Here is a 16641-nt window from a genome sequence, read left to right as displayed (position 1 = left end):
TTTTATTTTTACTATCACTGTCATTCTTAACCCTTACCCTCGACAGATAACATTTTTTCTTTTTGTTTTGCTTATTTATTTATCCTTTTTTTTTGTTTTTTTACTTTTTATTTCTTCTTTTTATTTTTTTTACTCTCGTGCAAGATGACCCTCCGTACAAAAGTGACCCTTCGTGCAAAATGTCTTTGTGCAAAATTGTCTTCGTGCATATTTGACTCGTTTTCACAGTAAACAGCTGCAGAAAGGTTAACCTACTCGTTAGAAGTTTTATTATTTCAAGAAAACTTAGTAATTAATCTTGAAAAATTTATAATCTTATAGTTTGACTGGTATCAAATTTTATAAAATCAAAAGGTGAAACTGTAAAAATTATTCTAAATAGTACCTTGTTCATCTATGTACAGTTAAATTAGTTTACACTAAAGTTCAGACAGGGTCAATAAAAATATTAAAAATTGTGTTCAATGCCATTATTTTGTGTACACAAAAAGTTATAAGAGATTAAACAAATTCAATATTTTGAGTGTACAATTGATTCCAACTGCATAAAAATTGAAACAATTATAAAACACAGAATTGTAAGATACTTTTTAAGCGTTATATAACTTCAAATTAAATAATTTGACTAAGTTCATTCTCTATAATTAAATTATCATACTCAATTTATACTTTTATTATACTTAGTTTTATTTATTTTTCTTAAGTTTTCTATACCTGTACTACTTGGTCAGATATTGATACAAGTTACTTTGAAATAGCTTATTTAATTTAATTACATTAATTAACATTTACAAACTATAATTAATAATGTTTACTCAAATAGATGCGGTAAAAAAGTTTATTTTAACTTGATTGATAAAAAATACGTACAATGATGATTGAGATATTGTTTAACTAAAAGTACAACAAAGTGAAAAAAATTAAAAATAAACTTTTTTTAGAGTTCACTTCTAATGATAAAAAAACTGCAAAATATTCCAAAAAAAAAAAAGTAACTAAAAGTAGAAAAAATAAAAGTATTTTAAATAAAAAATAGTTAAAACTGACCTTAAAATTACTTTAAGTCATATAAGTAAGATATAATTGTCTCTTAGTTTTTTAATAAATATGAGTAAAAATTTATTTAAAAATTTCACGATACAGTGTTTTGTAATCGTTTTCTAATTAACAGTCCGATAATTTTGTCCAATTTTTTGTATCTTTCCATAATTTGATTGTCATTAGTGTTTGTACCGTACAATAAACGCAAGTGAAAATCTGTTGTGAACACTTCTAATATATTTTCCTTCACTTTGAAATCTAAAACAAATAATAAATTTATTTTGAAAAATAGAAGTTGAAGATTTTGAACTTTTAAGATATATACTTAATAAAGCATTAAGAACTTAATTGTAACTCAAGTTATTGTAGATACTTGCTTTATATTTCAGATGAAGCAAAAACGATAAATACCTAAATGATTTAAAAATTCTTTGTTTCAATAGTGGTACTAATTCTTTGTTTAGTTTATAACTTTTTATTTTAAAAATACAACTTAAGCTATAATAATATAGCTTCGTGACTATTAGCTCTAATTAAAAATTGATATTTTAAACTTTTACTATTGATAAATAAATCTTTAGCTTAGGAATAGACTTTACCGTTTAGTTTATTTGCATAATTGTGACAAATAATGTCCTGTTGACAAATTATGTTTGTTGCAGTCGTCATATTTGATTGAATACCGTCAAAACTGTCGTTAGGCAAGTTCTCAAACCAGAAATTCTGTAACAATTAATATTTATTGTAAGGACAGGTAAGTACAGGGTAAAATCTGCATTTTAAACTTTTTGTAAACTTTGAGAAAGATTCAAAATTTCTTAATTATTAAAAGAATAGAATATGTTTTGAATATTAATTTTACACTAATAAATAAAATAAATACAAATAGATTCACATTAACCTTCAGTCTGGTAATACATTTATTGCACATTACAATTTGCAAATTAAAACGCTTATAAGATTTAACTAAAAACTACAAGTGTACTTTAAAACCTTTACTCGTTAGGTAATTATTAATACTAAACTAATTTAAATGTTTACGATCATAATTATTATTATAATCGATCATAATCCTTTATAACTTCAAGTTAAAGTTTAAAATAGTTTTCTGGATTAAAAAACGAATTTTTTAAAATCAATTGATTAAAGTAAAAAAGTGCTAACAATATTTTCTTGTTGAGATTCATTTATGTTATTGTTAGAGCTTTTATTTAACAGATTCTCTTCTTGTGAATTATGAGGAATGTAATCAAGTGGATTTTCAAAATATCGTAAAAATGGAATTATATTGGGAATAGATGTTGACTTGTATGCTGTTAATCAAGTTATTTAAATTATTGACTTTAACTTATTTAGTTATATTTTATTGAATACATTTTTAGTTGTTGTTTTAACAGAATTAAGTAGCATTTATACTATAACATAAATAAAGCATCATAGTAAATTAGCAAAATATAACTAAAAGGTACTAATTTTGATCTGTAAAACTTAGTTATCTTAGTAATAATTTTTTTATTAATTTAAATTTCATTAATTCTAGTTTACCAATATGTCCTTTTCCCTCATTGAGCATGCAAAGAAGGGGTTGTAGCTTCTTCTCAAAAGTAACCCAATTGTTTGTGTGATCAAACCTCAATTTATCCCATAAATCTTTCATTCCAACTACCTAATGAAGAACATTTTGTTAATGCAATAATCTTGATTATGCAGTTGCATAAAGATGTACTTATTTTTGCATAAACTGCATTAGAGTTTTTTTTTGAAAAACTTTTATATGTCATAAACAGTTTTGTCTTTTAAAGTTTTATAGCAAAATTTAAAACCCAAAGTTTGTTTAAACAGTAATATACCATCAAGCAAGCCTCTGTCTTTTATTAAGTAAAAATTCACAAAAGTTTAGCTATACACTCATGAGAAAAAAAATCAAGCAAGCAATTTATTAAATAACCTAATATTAAAGATTTTTCTATCTAAAATAAAATTTCTTTATTTGCAACTTTTATATTATTTTCAACTTTTTATTAAGAAAAACTGGCTGCATTAAACTATTAAAGGTTAAAAATCCAATATGTTTTGATTATAAAGTAAACTTTTACTTGAATGAGTAGGTAAACAAAAAGTATTTAGTAAAAAAAAAGTATATGTAAAAATGACAAAATTAGATAAAATTATCAAGCTGTTGAGGTTTAATTTACAACACTGTTGGTCAGTAATAAAACTGGTTTATTTTCAAACTTTTAATTTTACAAAAATATAAAAATAGTTGTTGAAGGTATTTTGCTTCGAGTTTAATTAATTATTTTACTCACGTGACTACTTGTTAATCCATGCATGACGGCCGTAAACCCAAATAAATTCCCCAATCTAACAACTAGTTCGTTTGCTACCTGTAGAAATATTAATAAATAAATTCCCAAATCTAACAACTAATTCATTTGCTACCTGTAGAAATATTAATAAATAAATTCCCCATTTTAACAACTGGTTTGTTTGCTACCAACAACAATAATCCAAATAATATAATTACTAGTTTTGTACCAAATAAATTTCTTAAACTTAAAATTAATTCGATGGCTGTCTTTTAATTAGTTAACATTATTATTTTCTATTTTGATAAATATTGATGACAGATAAAAAACAAACAACCGAAAATACAACTAACTCGATTGTTATTTGAAAAAATAAGTTCACACAAGTTTGTCATATTTACGCGAAAACTATGCGATTTAGCGAACAATAGAATAGAACTCGGCAAAAAGGTTTATACACGAATTTATCATGAATTCGTGAGAAAAAGAATATTTTTATTTTTTTCTATAAAAGACATTGAGCTTTGAGTTCAAAACGATTTTATCATAGAAAATAGTATTTAACGTTGAGAAGTTTTTTAGATTAAAATAAATTTCTTATCTTAACAATGGGTACAACTCAATTATTTTCTTCTTAAATATGTAATCTGTTGAATTGAAAAAAAAAGTACGTTATTTTTTCATTTCTTTGTACGTAAGCATTAATTAAAAGCAAAGGTTAATCGTTTTTTTATAACACAATTTTAGGCGGTAAAATTTAACACTTTAAAATTATTAATTATTTAAATTTAAATTACAATGTATTAAACTTTCTTAGATTTTTATTAAATCAATACATACTTGAATAAAAATGTTGAGTATTTTAGTTCTGTGCTCTAAATTAATCCCCCCTCTTACAATACATATTATCACCCAGAAAGCTGTAGACTGGTATCTGAAATTAAAAGTGTTAAATAAAATATAAAAAGGGGTATGATTACTTAAATAGTATTAAAAAGTGTTATCTGTAATTCAATAAAATTATATAGTAATTACAAAAATTAAAATTCTATAGACTGATATCTGAAATTAAGTAATTTTAATTAACAATTTATCTTAAAAGTAATAATAATGAATATCAGTTTATAAGGTGAAAAGGTATAACTACTAAATATTACTAAACAATAATTTAAATATAACAATGTGAAATAACTAACCTTTCGAGCAGATCTTGCCTGAAATCTTTTCCTTTTTGTAAAAATATTTCTTCCAAACCGTCCTCCATGATTCTGCATATCTGACAAAAATTTACATGTTTTTTTAAATAATTAAGTTTTATGTTTTTTCATTCAGTGATACGGCGTATGTTTATTTCAAATAGTTTTTTTTCAGCAATACTTTTATGTTTCAGTATAAAAATTCAGTCAAAATTTAGAAAAACGAAAATATTTTTTTTTCACAGGCTTCTATAAAGGATGGTCACCGTCCAACAGAAATATCCGGCCCGAAAGGTATTTTTTGGCTTGAAACAACTTTAGCTTTTTTTTTTATAATCTCGACCGATTAGAATAGTTGCCCGTCCCTAGATAATTATAAAGTTAGACTAAAAGTCTATTATGCATTAAAAGTTTTAAATTCAGTCGAAAAAAGGTCACGAAAGCTTAAAAAAAGAACCAAGAACTTTTAAATTTTAGAACAACTCTAAATTATACAAACTGAAAAAATAAATATGTTCAATTAAGTTTATCATAACATTTTAAAGGGCTTTAAATTTAATTATGAACACTTTAATAGTTTTCAGAACAGAAAATAAAGAGTTTACTATAAATATATTATAATAACAGTAAATTATACTGCTACATAGAAATTTGTAAAAAAGCTTGAATATTTTTTTGCAGTATTTTTCGAGAGGAAACCAAAACTGTTAGCGCGGGTAAAAAATTTCATCACATTGACAGAATTTACTTGATAACTTGTAGAAGCAGACAGTTTCGTTACGGCTCATTAGTCACACGCGAACATATCAGTAACGCTTGAATGATTTCAAAAAATAATCAATAGATGTAAAGTAAATGTTTATTAACAATACATATTTCTTGAAAAGGTTCATTGCTTTTTGTAGTTTGTTTTAATTATATCGTGTATACGAGGTTTTATGATTTTTATTGTATACCTCTAAACTCTCTAAAAAATCTTCTTTATAACACCGTACATAAAAAAACATTACAATGCAATCAGTCTCCTTTGCTTTAAAATGTTTTTTTTTAGGTTTTGACTTTCAATAAAACTATAGGAATAAAATTTATACTTATAGTTCATATCTGTTTACACTACTAAAGTTTTAAAGACACAAGAATTAGTTATTTTTACAAAACTATCTTAAAATCTAATAAAAATAAACCAAAGTGATGCATTTTGAAAACATATTTATAGTTTAAAATAATATCATTTACTTTAAAGTTTATATCTTTAAACAAAGCGCTTATAACTTTTTAACCTTATGGTACAAACTCTTATAAATTTTAAACTTAGTTTAAATGAGTCAGGTAGTTATTAAATATGCCCTTTGATTTTTTATCACAATACTTGTTTTCGTTTTAAGTTGGTAAACCTTCGAGTGAAATGATAAAATAATTTACAAAATCTCAATACGTTTAGAAATTACTTCACCTAACTTAACAAATAAGTAGTTGTGGTTAAGTTAGAATAGAAAAGCGTAAACGTTTTAGTATAGATGTACCTAAATTTTTTAAATGTACTAATAACACTAGTAAAAATTTCATTTAAAATCCAAAAATAAAAATATTAAATAGCTGATTTTTGGGGAGTTTATATGTAATAAACAATCTAAATAAATGTAATTACCTTACAATCCATATAAGTAAGATGCCTTGCTAATTGGTATGTATCAGTTTCAAGCAATATTTTTATTGTTTTTTTTCATTATGTAATAAATATCAATAAATATAATCACCTTTCAATCCATATAAGTAAGGTGTCTTGCAAGTTGGTATGTATCAGTTTCAGATAATATTTTTATTGTTTTATTAATTATATAATAAACATTAATAAGTATAATTACCTTACAGTCCATATAAGTAAGGTGTCTTGCTAATTGATATGTATTAGTTTCTAGTAATATTTTTTTTTGGTTTTTTCATTATGTAATAAACATTAATAATATAATTACCTTACAGTCCATATAAGTAAGGTGTCTTGCTAATGGTTACATGACAATTCAAATTCGGACAACTCAAATTCCGACAATTCAAATTCTTAAAAAAATATTTAAATGACTATATCTCAATAATTATTATAAATTTGAGAAAAATAAAAATTACATATGTAGATCTTACTAATATCTACAAACCACTTTTTTATTTTTTTCAAAATCTAAAATAATTTTGAAAATATTTTAAAATTAATAAAAATAACTATGTTTTTTACTTTATTCAAGCCATATCTCTAAAAATATTTAATGTTTTGCAAAAAAAATTAAATGGCTTGTAGATATTAATATGAAATACATATGTGTTTTTCATATTTAACAAATATACATTACTTTTTTATTTGTTGCTGTTTTAATTTCATGTCAAGAATTTGAATTGTCGGAATTTGAATTGTCCGAATTTGAATAGTCGTGCACCCCTTGCTAATTGGTATGTATCAGTTTCAAGTAATATTTTTATTGTTTTTTTCATTATAAAATAAATATTAACAAATATAATTACCTTACAGTCCATATAAGTAAGATGTCTTGCTAGTTGGTATGTATCAGTTTCAAGTAATATTTTTATTGTTTTTTTCATTGCTACCTCGTCCATCGGTTTATTGTATTGTGATAATATCTGGCTTTGATATGATAATGGCTGAAAAAAAAAGGAGTTAAATTTTAATTTTAAGTATTTTATCTTTCCACAACCTACAAAACCTTCAGAAATACAAAAATATAAGTTCTATGTCAAGGCGTTAAAGTTTTAAATCTCCAAAAAATAGTTTAGTATTTTTACTCCTTAAATTAAACAAAAAATTTTATAATTTCCATTAAAAAGTAATTATATCTACTATTACTTTAAAAATACTTAATTACAAAAATTCATAATAGTATATGGCTTGTAACAGATTTGACAGTTGGTAATTGATAATATTATTCTTATTACTTTATATTCATTTTAGTTATTGTTTGTGCTTATTTTTTTTTTACAAAAGTTCAGCAATTATTAAAACACAATACTAAGTATTCCATCTATATAAATACTACTTTTGACGTTAATAAAAAAGCTGGTAACATTTTTGTTTTAAAAATAAATTAAGAAAACTTTAAGAAGCATTGTAAATAGTTTGTAAACTTAGTATTACAAATTTTGAATATAAATTTAATTTTTGAGTACAAAAGTTAATTTACATGTAATCAATTATTTTAAGGGATTTAAAAAAAATCTTTAACTCTAACAAGTTTTAAATTTAGTTTACATAAAAACTAAATTTTCAATTTTAAAACTACAACACAAACTTATTTTTTACCTAATTTTCAGTTATCTCAAAAACGAGGTTAATACTTTTTTTCAATTAAGAAAACATGAAAATAAGTCGAAACTCTCAAAAAACCACTTGAGTTCTTAAAGCTAAAAATACACAAACAAGTTTTAAGTTTATCGAACTTTGATAAGGTGCATAAAGATAAGAAAACTTTTGAAGCTTGTTTTGATAAGGTGTACAGAAAAGTTATTCTTGCATCTTTATTAGATTATTATAGGGTTATTAGTACAAAATTACTGTGTAAAATATGATTTCACAAATATCGTAAGTGTTGTTGTTTATTATTTAATATTTTTAATTATGGTATTATCATTTAGTAATATCATTAACAACCATTTAAGAAATTATATAATTTATTAAGTATTTTTAAATAAAGGTACCATTTTAACGAAAGCGATTTTTATCGGTAATGACTTTAAAATAGTTTAAAAATTAGTTAAGATATCGAGCATATATTTTGAGCCATCTTTTAATTCATATTTGTTACCTTAAGTTGTTAAATTAAAAGCTATTGGGTCTAAATTGAAAACTGTTTAAACTAAACTATCAGTGATTAATAATAAAAAAATATATATATGCTAAACAAATATAAGGAAAATAGTAAATCGTATAACAAAAGTAAAATACAGAGACAAAGATTAAAAAAATATTTCAAAAGACAATTGAGTTCATAAATATTTAAAACGTTAATAGGATTAGACTTGTTTGAAATATAAAAACAATAACAAACCACTTAAAGATAAGAAAAATTCCAAGATTGTTTAATCTTGGTTGTTATCATAACCTTGAAATTAATTATAAACAGAAGTTCTTATACCGATGTGTTACATGCTTTTCAAAACAAGAAAAACAATTTTATTAAGAAAAACTTACAAACAAAACTGAATTTTCTTTGACAACTTAAATTCGTTTAATATGAACTTTTAGTTAAAAAATAATATTTTTAAAACAACACTTTAGTTACTATAAATTTCTAATTATTTTTTTTACACCTTCATTTAAAACCTTAAAACTATCATTATCAAAAACGACTAACTTTAAACGGTAGTAAAATATCATTAAAGTTCATAAATGTCTAAAAATACACTTTAAAAAGTTCAAAGTAAGAAGAAAGCATAAATATCAAAGTTAAGTTTCTAAAGATACCATTAAAAAAAAAACTTTGTCAGTTATCTTTGCTATTATTTTAATTCTTCAATATCCTAATTTAGTTTAAATAGTATTAAAAAAAAAGGTTTTAAAAGTTTTGAAATCTGAGATGTTTTGCAAAAAAAAAAAAAAGAACAATGATTAAATACGTACAATAAAAGAATAATACACAATACTTGGCTGAATTAAGTTCATCTGATAAACGACTATAAACTTTAGTTAAGCACTTGAGCTCGTAAAGTTGTAAAAACATAAACACTGTACACCTTTATCGAACTATGAAAACAAAAATACAGCACTTAAAGATAAGAAAACATTCTTAGCTTGTTAAATAAAATACACTACATACAAGCACTCTTGCTCAAGAAAACATAAAATAAAAAAAAACATGTTTTTACAGTAGAATATTTTCAAAACATCCATCAAAGCTGTTTGTTTGTACATTTTAATCAACACTATCAGTTTATAAGTTACAAGTGAACTTAAAATTTATTTCAAACTAATTTATAAATATCAAATTTTCACACTTTGATTAACAATATCAGATTAGTAGTTGTAAGTAAACTTAGAATTTATTTTCAACTAATTTATAAGGCTCAATACAATATTGATATTTTATACAAACCTCCAATGAACTTTTAACATTATGTGTCACTTTTAACCTTTTCAAAAACAAGTAAAAAGTTGAACGACTATATCTTTAAAAAAATTATGAAATAAAAACAACTTAAGTTTTAAAATTTGAGTTTAAAAGACGCTAAAACCACCAAATAATTTACGAAAAGAAAAGTTTTAAGCTTTAAGTTATGAACTTTCATTTAGATGTTACTACAATTAAGTAAACAAAAGAACACTAACATCAAATTGGGACCTTCTTTTTTGACGATTTGTTTCAGTTTTATTTTTCCTTCTAGTTTTGGGAGGTAACGAAACAGGTTTTGTGTTGTTATTCAAGTTTGTATTACTCGTTTGATTTGTAAAAGACTTTGCGCTTTTTATGCTGGAAAAATAAAAAATATATTCAAAACTTAAATAACAATGATTTTGAAAACTATCTGTGCTTAAAAGTAATCTTAAGCACTAAAAACAGTTTTATGCTGTTAGCTAGAGAAAACATTACATAACTTTTAGTATTACTTTTTTAAACTTATTGAAATAAAATTGTAAAAGTATAATAAGTAAAAAAAATTTTGTAATTGTTAACTATAACATTTTTAAAATATTATGAAAAACAAAATAAAAATGCATTTTAAACATATTTAGTTCGATCAAACGAAACTTGTTTACAAAAAAAAGTTTTATTTGTTTTTAAAATGTACTGGTCTACAAACAACTTACATAAGAAAATAAACAACAACTGTTCTTGTAACTTGATAGTAAAACAACAAAGCTTATTGAACTATAACAACAAAAGTAATAGCTTTTAACTAAATTAACTAAAACTTCAATTAAATAAAAAAAATCAATAAAAATAAGGTTTTTGAATAAAAAATAATTCAACCTACAAAACAGAAGGAAATCAAACGAAAATGTTTAAGAAACAGTTAGTTTAGGTAAAGTTCTTTAGTTAAAACTGAAGCTTAAAAATGTTCTTATGATCAAACATATAAAAGAGAGTGAAATAAAACAAAACTATGCAAATATAATACAAAAACTGCATGAAAAGACAAATACAAAAAAGTTGAGCTTTCAATGCAGTTGATCAAGCTGCACAAAAACACAAACAAAACTGTATGAAAAAAACATAAACACAAGTATAAAAAAGTTCAGCTATAAAAACAATTCATCAGTCTGTGCAAAAAGTATAAAAAATTCAACTATCTGATAAATCAGTCTGAACTTGTAGCATCTGCAAATGAATGAGCAAAATAATTTCAAACATTCCTTACAAAGTTACAGGGTGGGGTATTCACCATGTTAGCGACTTATGATTATTTGAAGAGAAATTAATCTTCACGCTTGGTTGATCATCCTTTCAATGATTAAGTTTTAAGGAATTTTAAAAACTTAATTGGATTTTTCTTAAATTGTTTATTTGAAAATCAACTTAATGCTAGTCTAAAAGATTTTTAAGCAAACTTTAAATTTTTAATCTGCACTTTTGCTGTTTTCTTTAAGGATTAAACTTTATTTAAATCTAGCTAGACTAAAAAAAACAGAATAGTTTCTTTTAATTTTAAAATTCTTTTAGCTTGTACTATGAACAAATTTGTAGAGTAAACTTTTGTTCGACTTTTTTTTGTTAAAATTTATTTTTGTTTTAATGCTAATAAATAGATGCTATATAAATCTACTTTACTAAAACATATTTAGTGTTACAACTAAGTTCTGAAAAACGTGGATTCAAATTACTAAGAGAAATTTAGTACATAAAAAAAAAACTTAGTTTTAAAACTTAAATTCCAACTATCTTGGCAACATCAGATCAATAAAATTTTGAGAGGCTTTTATTAAACACACAAATAATTTTTTACAACTGGAACTAAGCAAACAAAGTATTTATAAAAACGTCCATTTGATGGAGCTATCATATCAGTGTCATATATTCTTATTAAGCAAAAATGTTATCAAATACTTATATTGATCTGAAAGTGGTGTTTATAGATAACAACCTTTTAAATGGTATTAGTATTGGTTTATCATTTCTTAGCCAGTATTGTTAGTAGCTTACTTACAAAACAAAATCCATAAAATTCAGATAAGTTTAAAAAAGACTAAGCTAATCAAAAAAATTTAATAAGCCACTGTTTATACTTAAAAAATACATTTATGTGGGAATCATTATTAAGAATTTTTAAATACTTCTAAAGTACAAATCAAAAGTAATGTTAAAATTTATAAAATATCGTGTACAAGTTTTAGATATTACAACACTCTTGCCGTAGAAGTTCATAGCTAGTGTTGAAATATTGAATATCGAAAAAATTCAGTTTTATTTACACCAAAATCGCAGATTAATCCAAGAAGCAATAACAAATTAAGATGTATAGAAGAAAACCAAATTTTTTGTTATTCAACAATTGACCATCAAAAATGTTAGAAAGGAACTACTTTTGGTGGTCGTGCAAAAATAAAGTTGAAGTTACTTTTTAATAAAACTTTTTAGTTTTATAAGGTATACTTATTAAATTAAAATGTTTAATTATAACAATAACTAACTTCTTAGTTTGCTTCTCAGGGATTTTCGGAAACCTCAGGTTTGAGTCTTTTTTTACCAAGGTAGGTTTTCTAGTCGGCTTCGGCGGTTGCTTGGCAACGACTCGTGACGTAACGTCTATGACGTCACTGAAGGGCGACGTCATGTGGTTGAGTTTCCATGAAGACCCGGAAGATTTCGACGAGTCGGGAAACGAGTTTGATGACGTCACTGAGGAAGAAACCGAGTTGCATTTTGTGACGTCATAATCATTAATGTGTGACGTCACAATTGAATTTTTGCGCGGCACCGGCTCGCTTATGATGACGTCGTGGGAGGGGATTTTTCTCCTGTTGTAGAAAGTGACCAATGAGGGAATGTTGTCGAACGTTTCCATGGTGACGTTTTCTTTTTGGGGGTTTTTCCCGATTTTGAACTTTATCGAGGAGTAGTTGGCGCTCACTTGCTCCACGTAGCGGTGAATTTTTAAATGGTGAAATTTGTCTTCGTATCTGAATATTTTTATTAATAATTTTTTGGTAATCAAATAATTTGTTTTAACTTAAGACAGAATTGTTTTACAAAAACTGTTTGTTTTGTCATATCTCAAAAATTTATGCTATATTTATGAAGCAAGTTAAAAAGCTTTTACATTTGTTTTAATATAGCTTTTAATATAGTTTTTAATGTTAATCATACTAACAATTCAGGATTAAAGTATAAGTAAAAGTATTTACTTTTGAAAGCTAAATTTAACTTATTATGAATACTTAGAATTATACTTACTTCGAATTTATATAAGCGAAAAAAAAAATCACAACAGAAAACAATTTGTAACGTAACTAGCTGATGTTAAAATTGCTTTAAAAGAGCTTTAATAAATCAAATTGACACTAATAGTAAACAAAATTAAAATTTGCTTAAGGATTATATCACAAAGGAACCTTTTCGTTAAGTACCAATCAATCAAATATTACAAAAGCATAACGAATTGTTTTCTTTTCAGTTTAAAACGCATTATGAGCAATTTTTTATGAATAGTTAATAATGCTTTTCAAAACGATTAATTTAATGCACTTTTTAAAATTCCTGCACTTAACCGATAAAACAACATTTTCACTTGAAGTAAACCGTGATTGTTGCAGCTATTTATATCAACCAAAACTTGTACATTTTACAATTGGGGGTTTTTATGAGTTCTTATACATATTTTCTTGATTTGGTGGAAATTTGCACTCAACTTGTAACACATGTTAAACTTATACGTTTTATAATCTTATATTGTTTAAGTATATAGCTGCTTTGTGTAGTCAAAAAAAAACAATTAAAAATTATGCTGATCAAATTTTTTTACTACTAAACATCTTACTCTTTGTGATAACTAAAAAAACAGTGTTTACAGAACTGAACTGCTTAAAAATTCATAACTAATTTTTTTTGATTAGAAGCATCTTGAAAACTAAGCACCAGAGCTTCTTAATGGGAAATTAATAGTAAAGACATGAAAAAGTATATGGGTAGTGGACCAGTGAAGGGGAATTACCTTACATATCAGAGGGCCGTTATTTTTCAAAATCCTGTCAATTGGGAGATCATAAAAACCTAATTACAAACAGTATTAACTGAACACATTTTACAACACAAAAAGAATAGTTGATATTAAAATTTAAATTTTACTTCAAAAGACATTTGAATTATAAAATAATATAATGTTTAAAATAATATAAAAATGAGTAGTAGCTATTACCTGACAGACAAGAAGCACTCTCCGATTAATTGTGACGTCACACATCTGACGACAAACTGTCCGTTTCGCTTCAGTAACTTTTCAGCTTGGTCGCCTGGCAACGCGCCGTGGAACCACGCGTATGACGTCACCTCGTTTCCATGGCAACCTCCTACAAACTCCTCCTCAAGTTCCTCATGAGAATCATTTTCTTTGTAGTTTTGATTTTGGGAAAATCCCAGTTTTGTTTGGTACATTATTTAATTTAGCTGAAATTTAACTTGATGTAGTAATTTTTTGCTATTTAAATTAATATTTTTATAAGAAAAATAAGCTTCATCAGTTTTTTTGTTAATTAGTAATGTAATGAGTTTTAAATTTGTTGTTTAATCTGCTTAATTTAAAAAAAATTTAAACGTTATACATTGTCTAGTAGTTTACAATTAAAGATTTATAAAAACGGTATGGAAATTCAATTGAAAAGCAACTGAAAATTCAAGCACAAACATTTTGTTTTATGGGAAACTAGAAAAAAAAGCCAGTTTTTTATGGTGTTAAATAAAATAAAAAGACAGAAACTCTTCAACATAAAGTGATTTAAAACAATAAAGCATTAAAGATAAATAAATGAACTTCAAGTGAGTCACACTTTACTTGTTAGTACTAAAAGAGCTCTCAAGTTTGACACTAACATATGTTTATTGTGCGGTGGTGATGTTAGAAATTTGCGCTGCTGGATGTTATGAAACACTTTGTTGTAAAATGAAAATCCAGAAGTTGACATAACACTGGTTTTCACACTAATTATACAGATGTTGTTTATTTGAAAATATTTCAGTTATCTTGTAGTTAAAAGACTTTTAATTACCTTTAAGTAAAAAAAAACAGTTGTCTAGCGATGTATATTTAAGAATATATTGCTTTAAATCGTTGTACACTTTTTATCTTGTAACAAAACGCAATGTTTGTGATCTTCAAATGACTTTTAAGCAATTCAAAGTAAGTCGATAGACTAAAGTTTGCAGTCAACGCAAAAAGTATTCTGTGTCAATTTTTCGGCAGCGGAGCTTCATACAGATCAAGTCATGTTTCTTGTTATCGTATCCGGATCACAAAAGTTGGCAGGAAGGATAAAAAAGGGGAGTTTATTCTAATGTTTGCCCAGCCAAAACAGACAAAAAATGCTCAATAAATCTTTTTTTTTCGGTCTTTTGATGTGGCAGTTTTTTAAATTTTCTGTAGTTTTGCTTCGAACTACAAAAAATTGTGATAACAAGGAAAATATCAAAAATCAAGTATTGTAAAGAGTTGTTCAAGAACAAACTAAAAAATGTCGTTTTCATTTTAGAAACTTCTTTATTCTTTATGTTAAACCTTAAACTATTGGATTTAAGTAAATATGTATACTCAATTTTATAGAATGTCATTCGAAAACTTTAAATATTGGCTTCATTTAGAGCAGGGGTCGGCAAGCAGTTGGTGGTCGCGGGCCAAATTTCAAGTTTACAAAGTCTTCGCGGGCCGCAGTTTTAGTTTTAGTGAAATTTGAATAATCTTTTGATTTTAGTTTTAGTCACACTAGAGAAAAATTTTATTTTTATTCACCTTATCATTCTAAATAATTTTTAGCTATACATAGAATGACTATTTAAATTAAATAAAATTAGAATCGAATTTACATTGACTAATATACTTAAGTGTTAATAAACTATGTACTTTCATAAGCACTTACTAAGTTAAATTTAATACTTTTGTAATTTTACATACAATTTAACTCTCTATAAAAACCAAACTTGAAAGACAATATACTAGTTACTTTTATATATTTGTTTTATTATCAACCTCATTTTTCATATTTCTAAGAATATTAACTTCAAAAAAAAGTTTTTGCGTGTTAAATAGTATACATTCATTAAAAAAATTAGTAATTAGTTAATTTAATAAAATCAATACCTGTTTGTATTGTAGAAAGCTAGAACAAATTCTTTAACATAATTAATTCTCGAATACTTGAATAAAAATATCTTATTAGTAACTAGTCTTTTACATGGTTGTCACTTAAAAAGCAAAAATGTCTGAGTTGTATCAAACCAACCTAAGTTCATTAAAAGTTTAAAAAGCTAGTAAATCGTTGTAAATCAAGCTTAAGTACCTAGTAAAAATATCATTAAAAAGTACACAAAGTGTAAAAAAACAAGAAAAAACTACAATTAGTAAACTACACTACAGTCATAAAAACTATTCTGGGAATTCTAAGATTTATTTAAAGTGATTGAAATAAAAGTTTCACCCACATCTGAATTTTCAAGCTTTTAAAACAGCCTGTTTGTGTAGCAACCCAGTTAAAACAAATTTCACAACATAAAGAAATAACGAAACTTATTAACAGAAAACAAATTACATGCCAAAAAAATATAAGTCAGCTGGAATGGACAATTAACTTTCTTAAACACTTTTAACAAAAGTATAAAACTTAGTTGAGTCATTAGCGAAGAGAAAAACCTCTTTTTTATTAAGCATTACAGCAATTCTTTATCTGCAATAAGAATTTAAAAATATTAGTTGTAAAATAAAAGACGAGCAACAAAAACAAAAACATTAGTTAGGAGTTATTGCGAGAAACGATAAAAAAACAAATCACCAAAGTCAGTTCCAACAAAGCACATGATTATCTTCAGTAACTACATAATTATCAGAAAAAAGTTGTAAAGGCAAGTTATAAAGTAGCAAATTTATTATTAATAATGAGATACCGTTGATAA

At 24.9% G+C, this 16641-nt stretch overlaps 1 protein-coding gene across 1 annotated transcript; it reads right to left on the bottom strand.

Annotated features, from left to right (window-relative positions):
* Positions 1–877: 877 nt before the first annotated feature.
* On the bottom strand, positions 878–14142 carry LOC145835998 (SH2 domain-containing protein 3C-like). Its single transcript, XM_082943774.1, has 11 exons — positions 13901–14142; positions 12177–12665; positions 9876–10017; positions 7061–7198; positions 4547–4626; positions 4191–4284; positions 3351–3428; positions 2587–2707; positions 2206–2354; positions 1641–1764; positions 878–1299 (listed from the first exon to the last, which is right to left on the bottom strand). Exons 1-11 carry the CDS (start codon positions 14134–14136, stop codon positions 1133–1135), a joined length of 1818 nt encoding a protein of 605 aa, XP_082799900.1. The 5' UTR covers positions 14137–14142; the 3' UTR covers positions 878–1132.
* Between the last annotated feature and the right edge of the window lie 2499 nt (positions 14143–16641).

This window comes from Thalia democratica, chromosome 5, assembly GCF_965202585.1.
Source record: "Thalia democratica chromosome 5, ktThaDemo2.hap1.1, whole genome shotgun sequence".
Classification (NCBI taxonomy): Eukaryota; Metazoa; Chordata; class Thaliacea; order Salpida; family Salpidae; genus Thalia; species Thalia democratica.
This window is presented reverse-complemented; position numbering and strand designations above follow the sequence as displayed.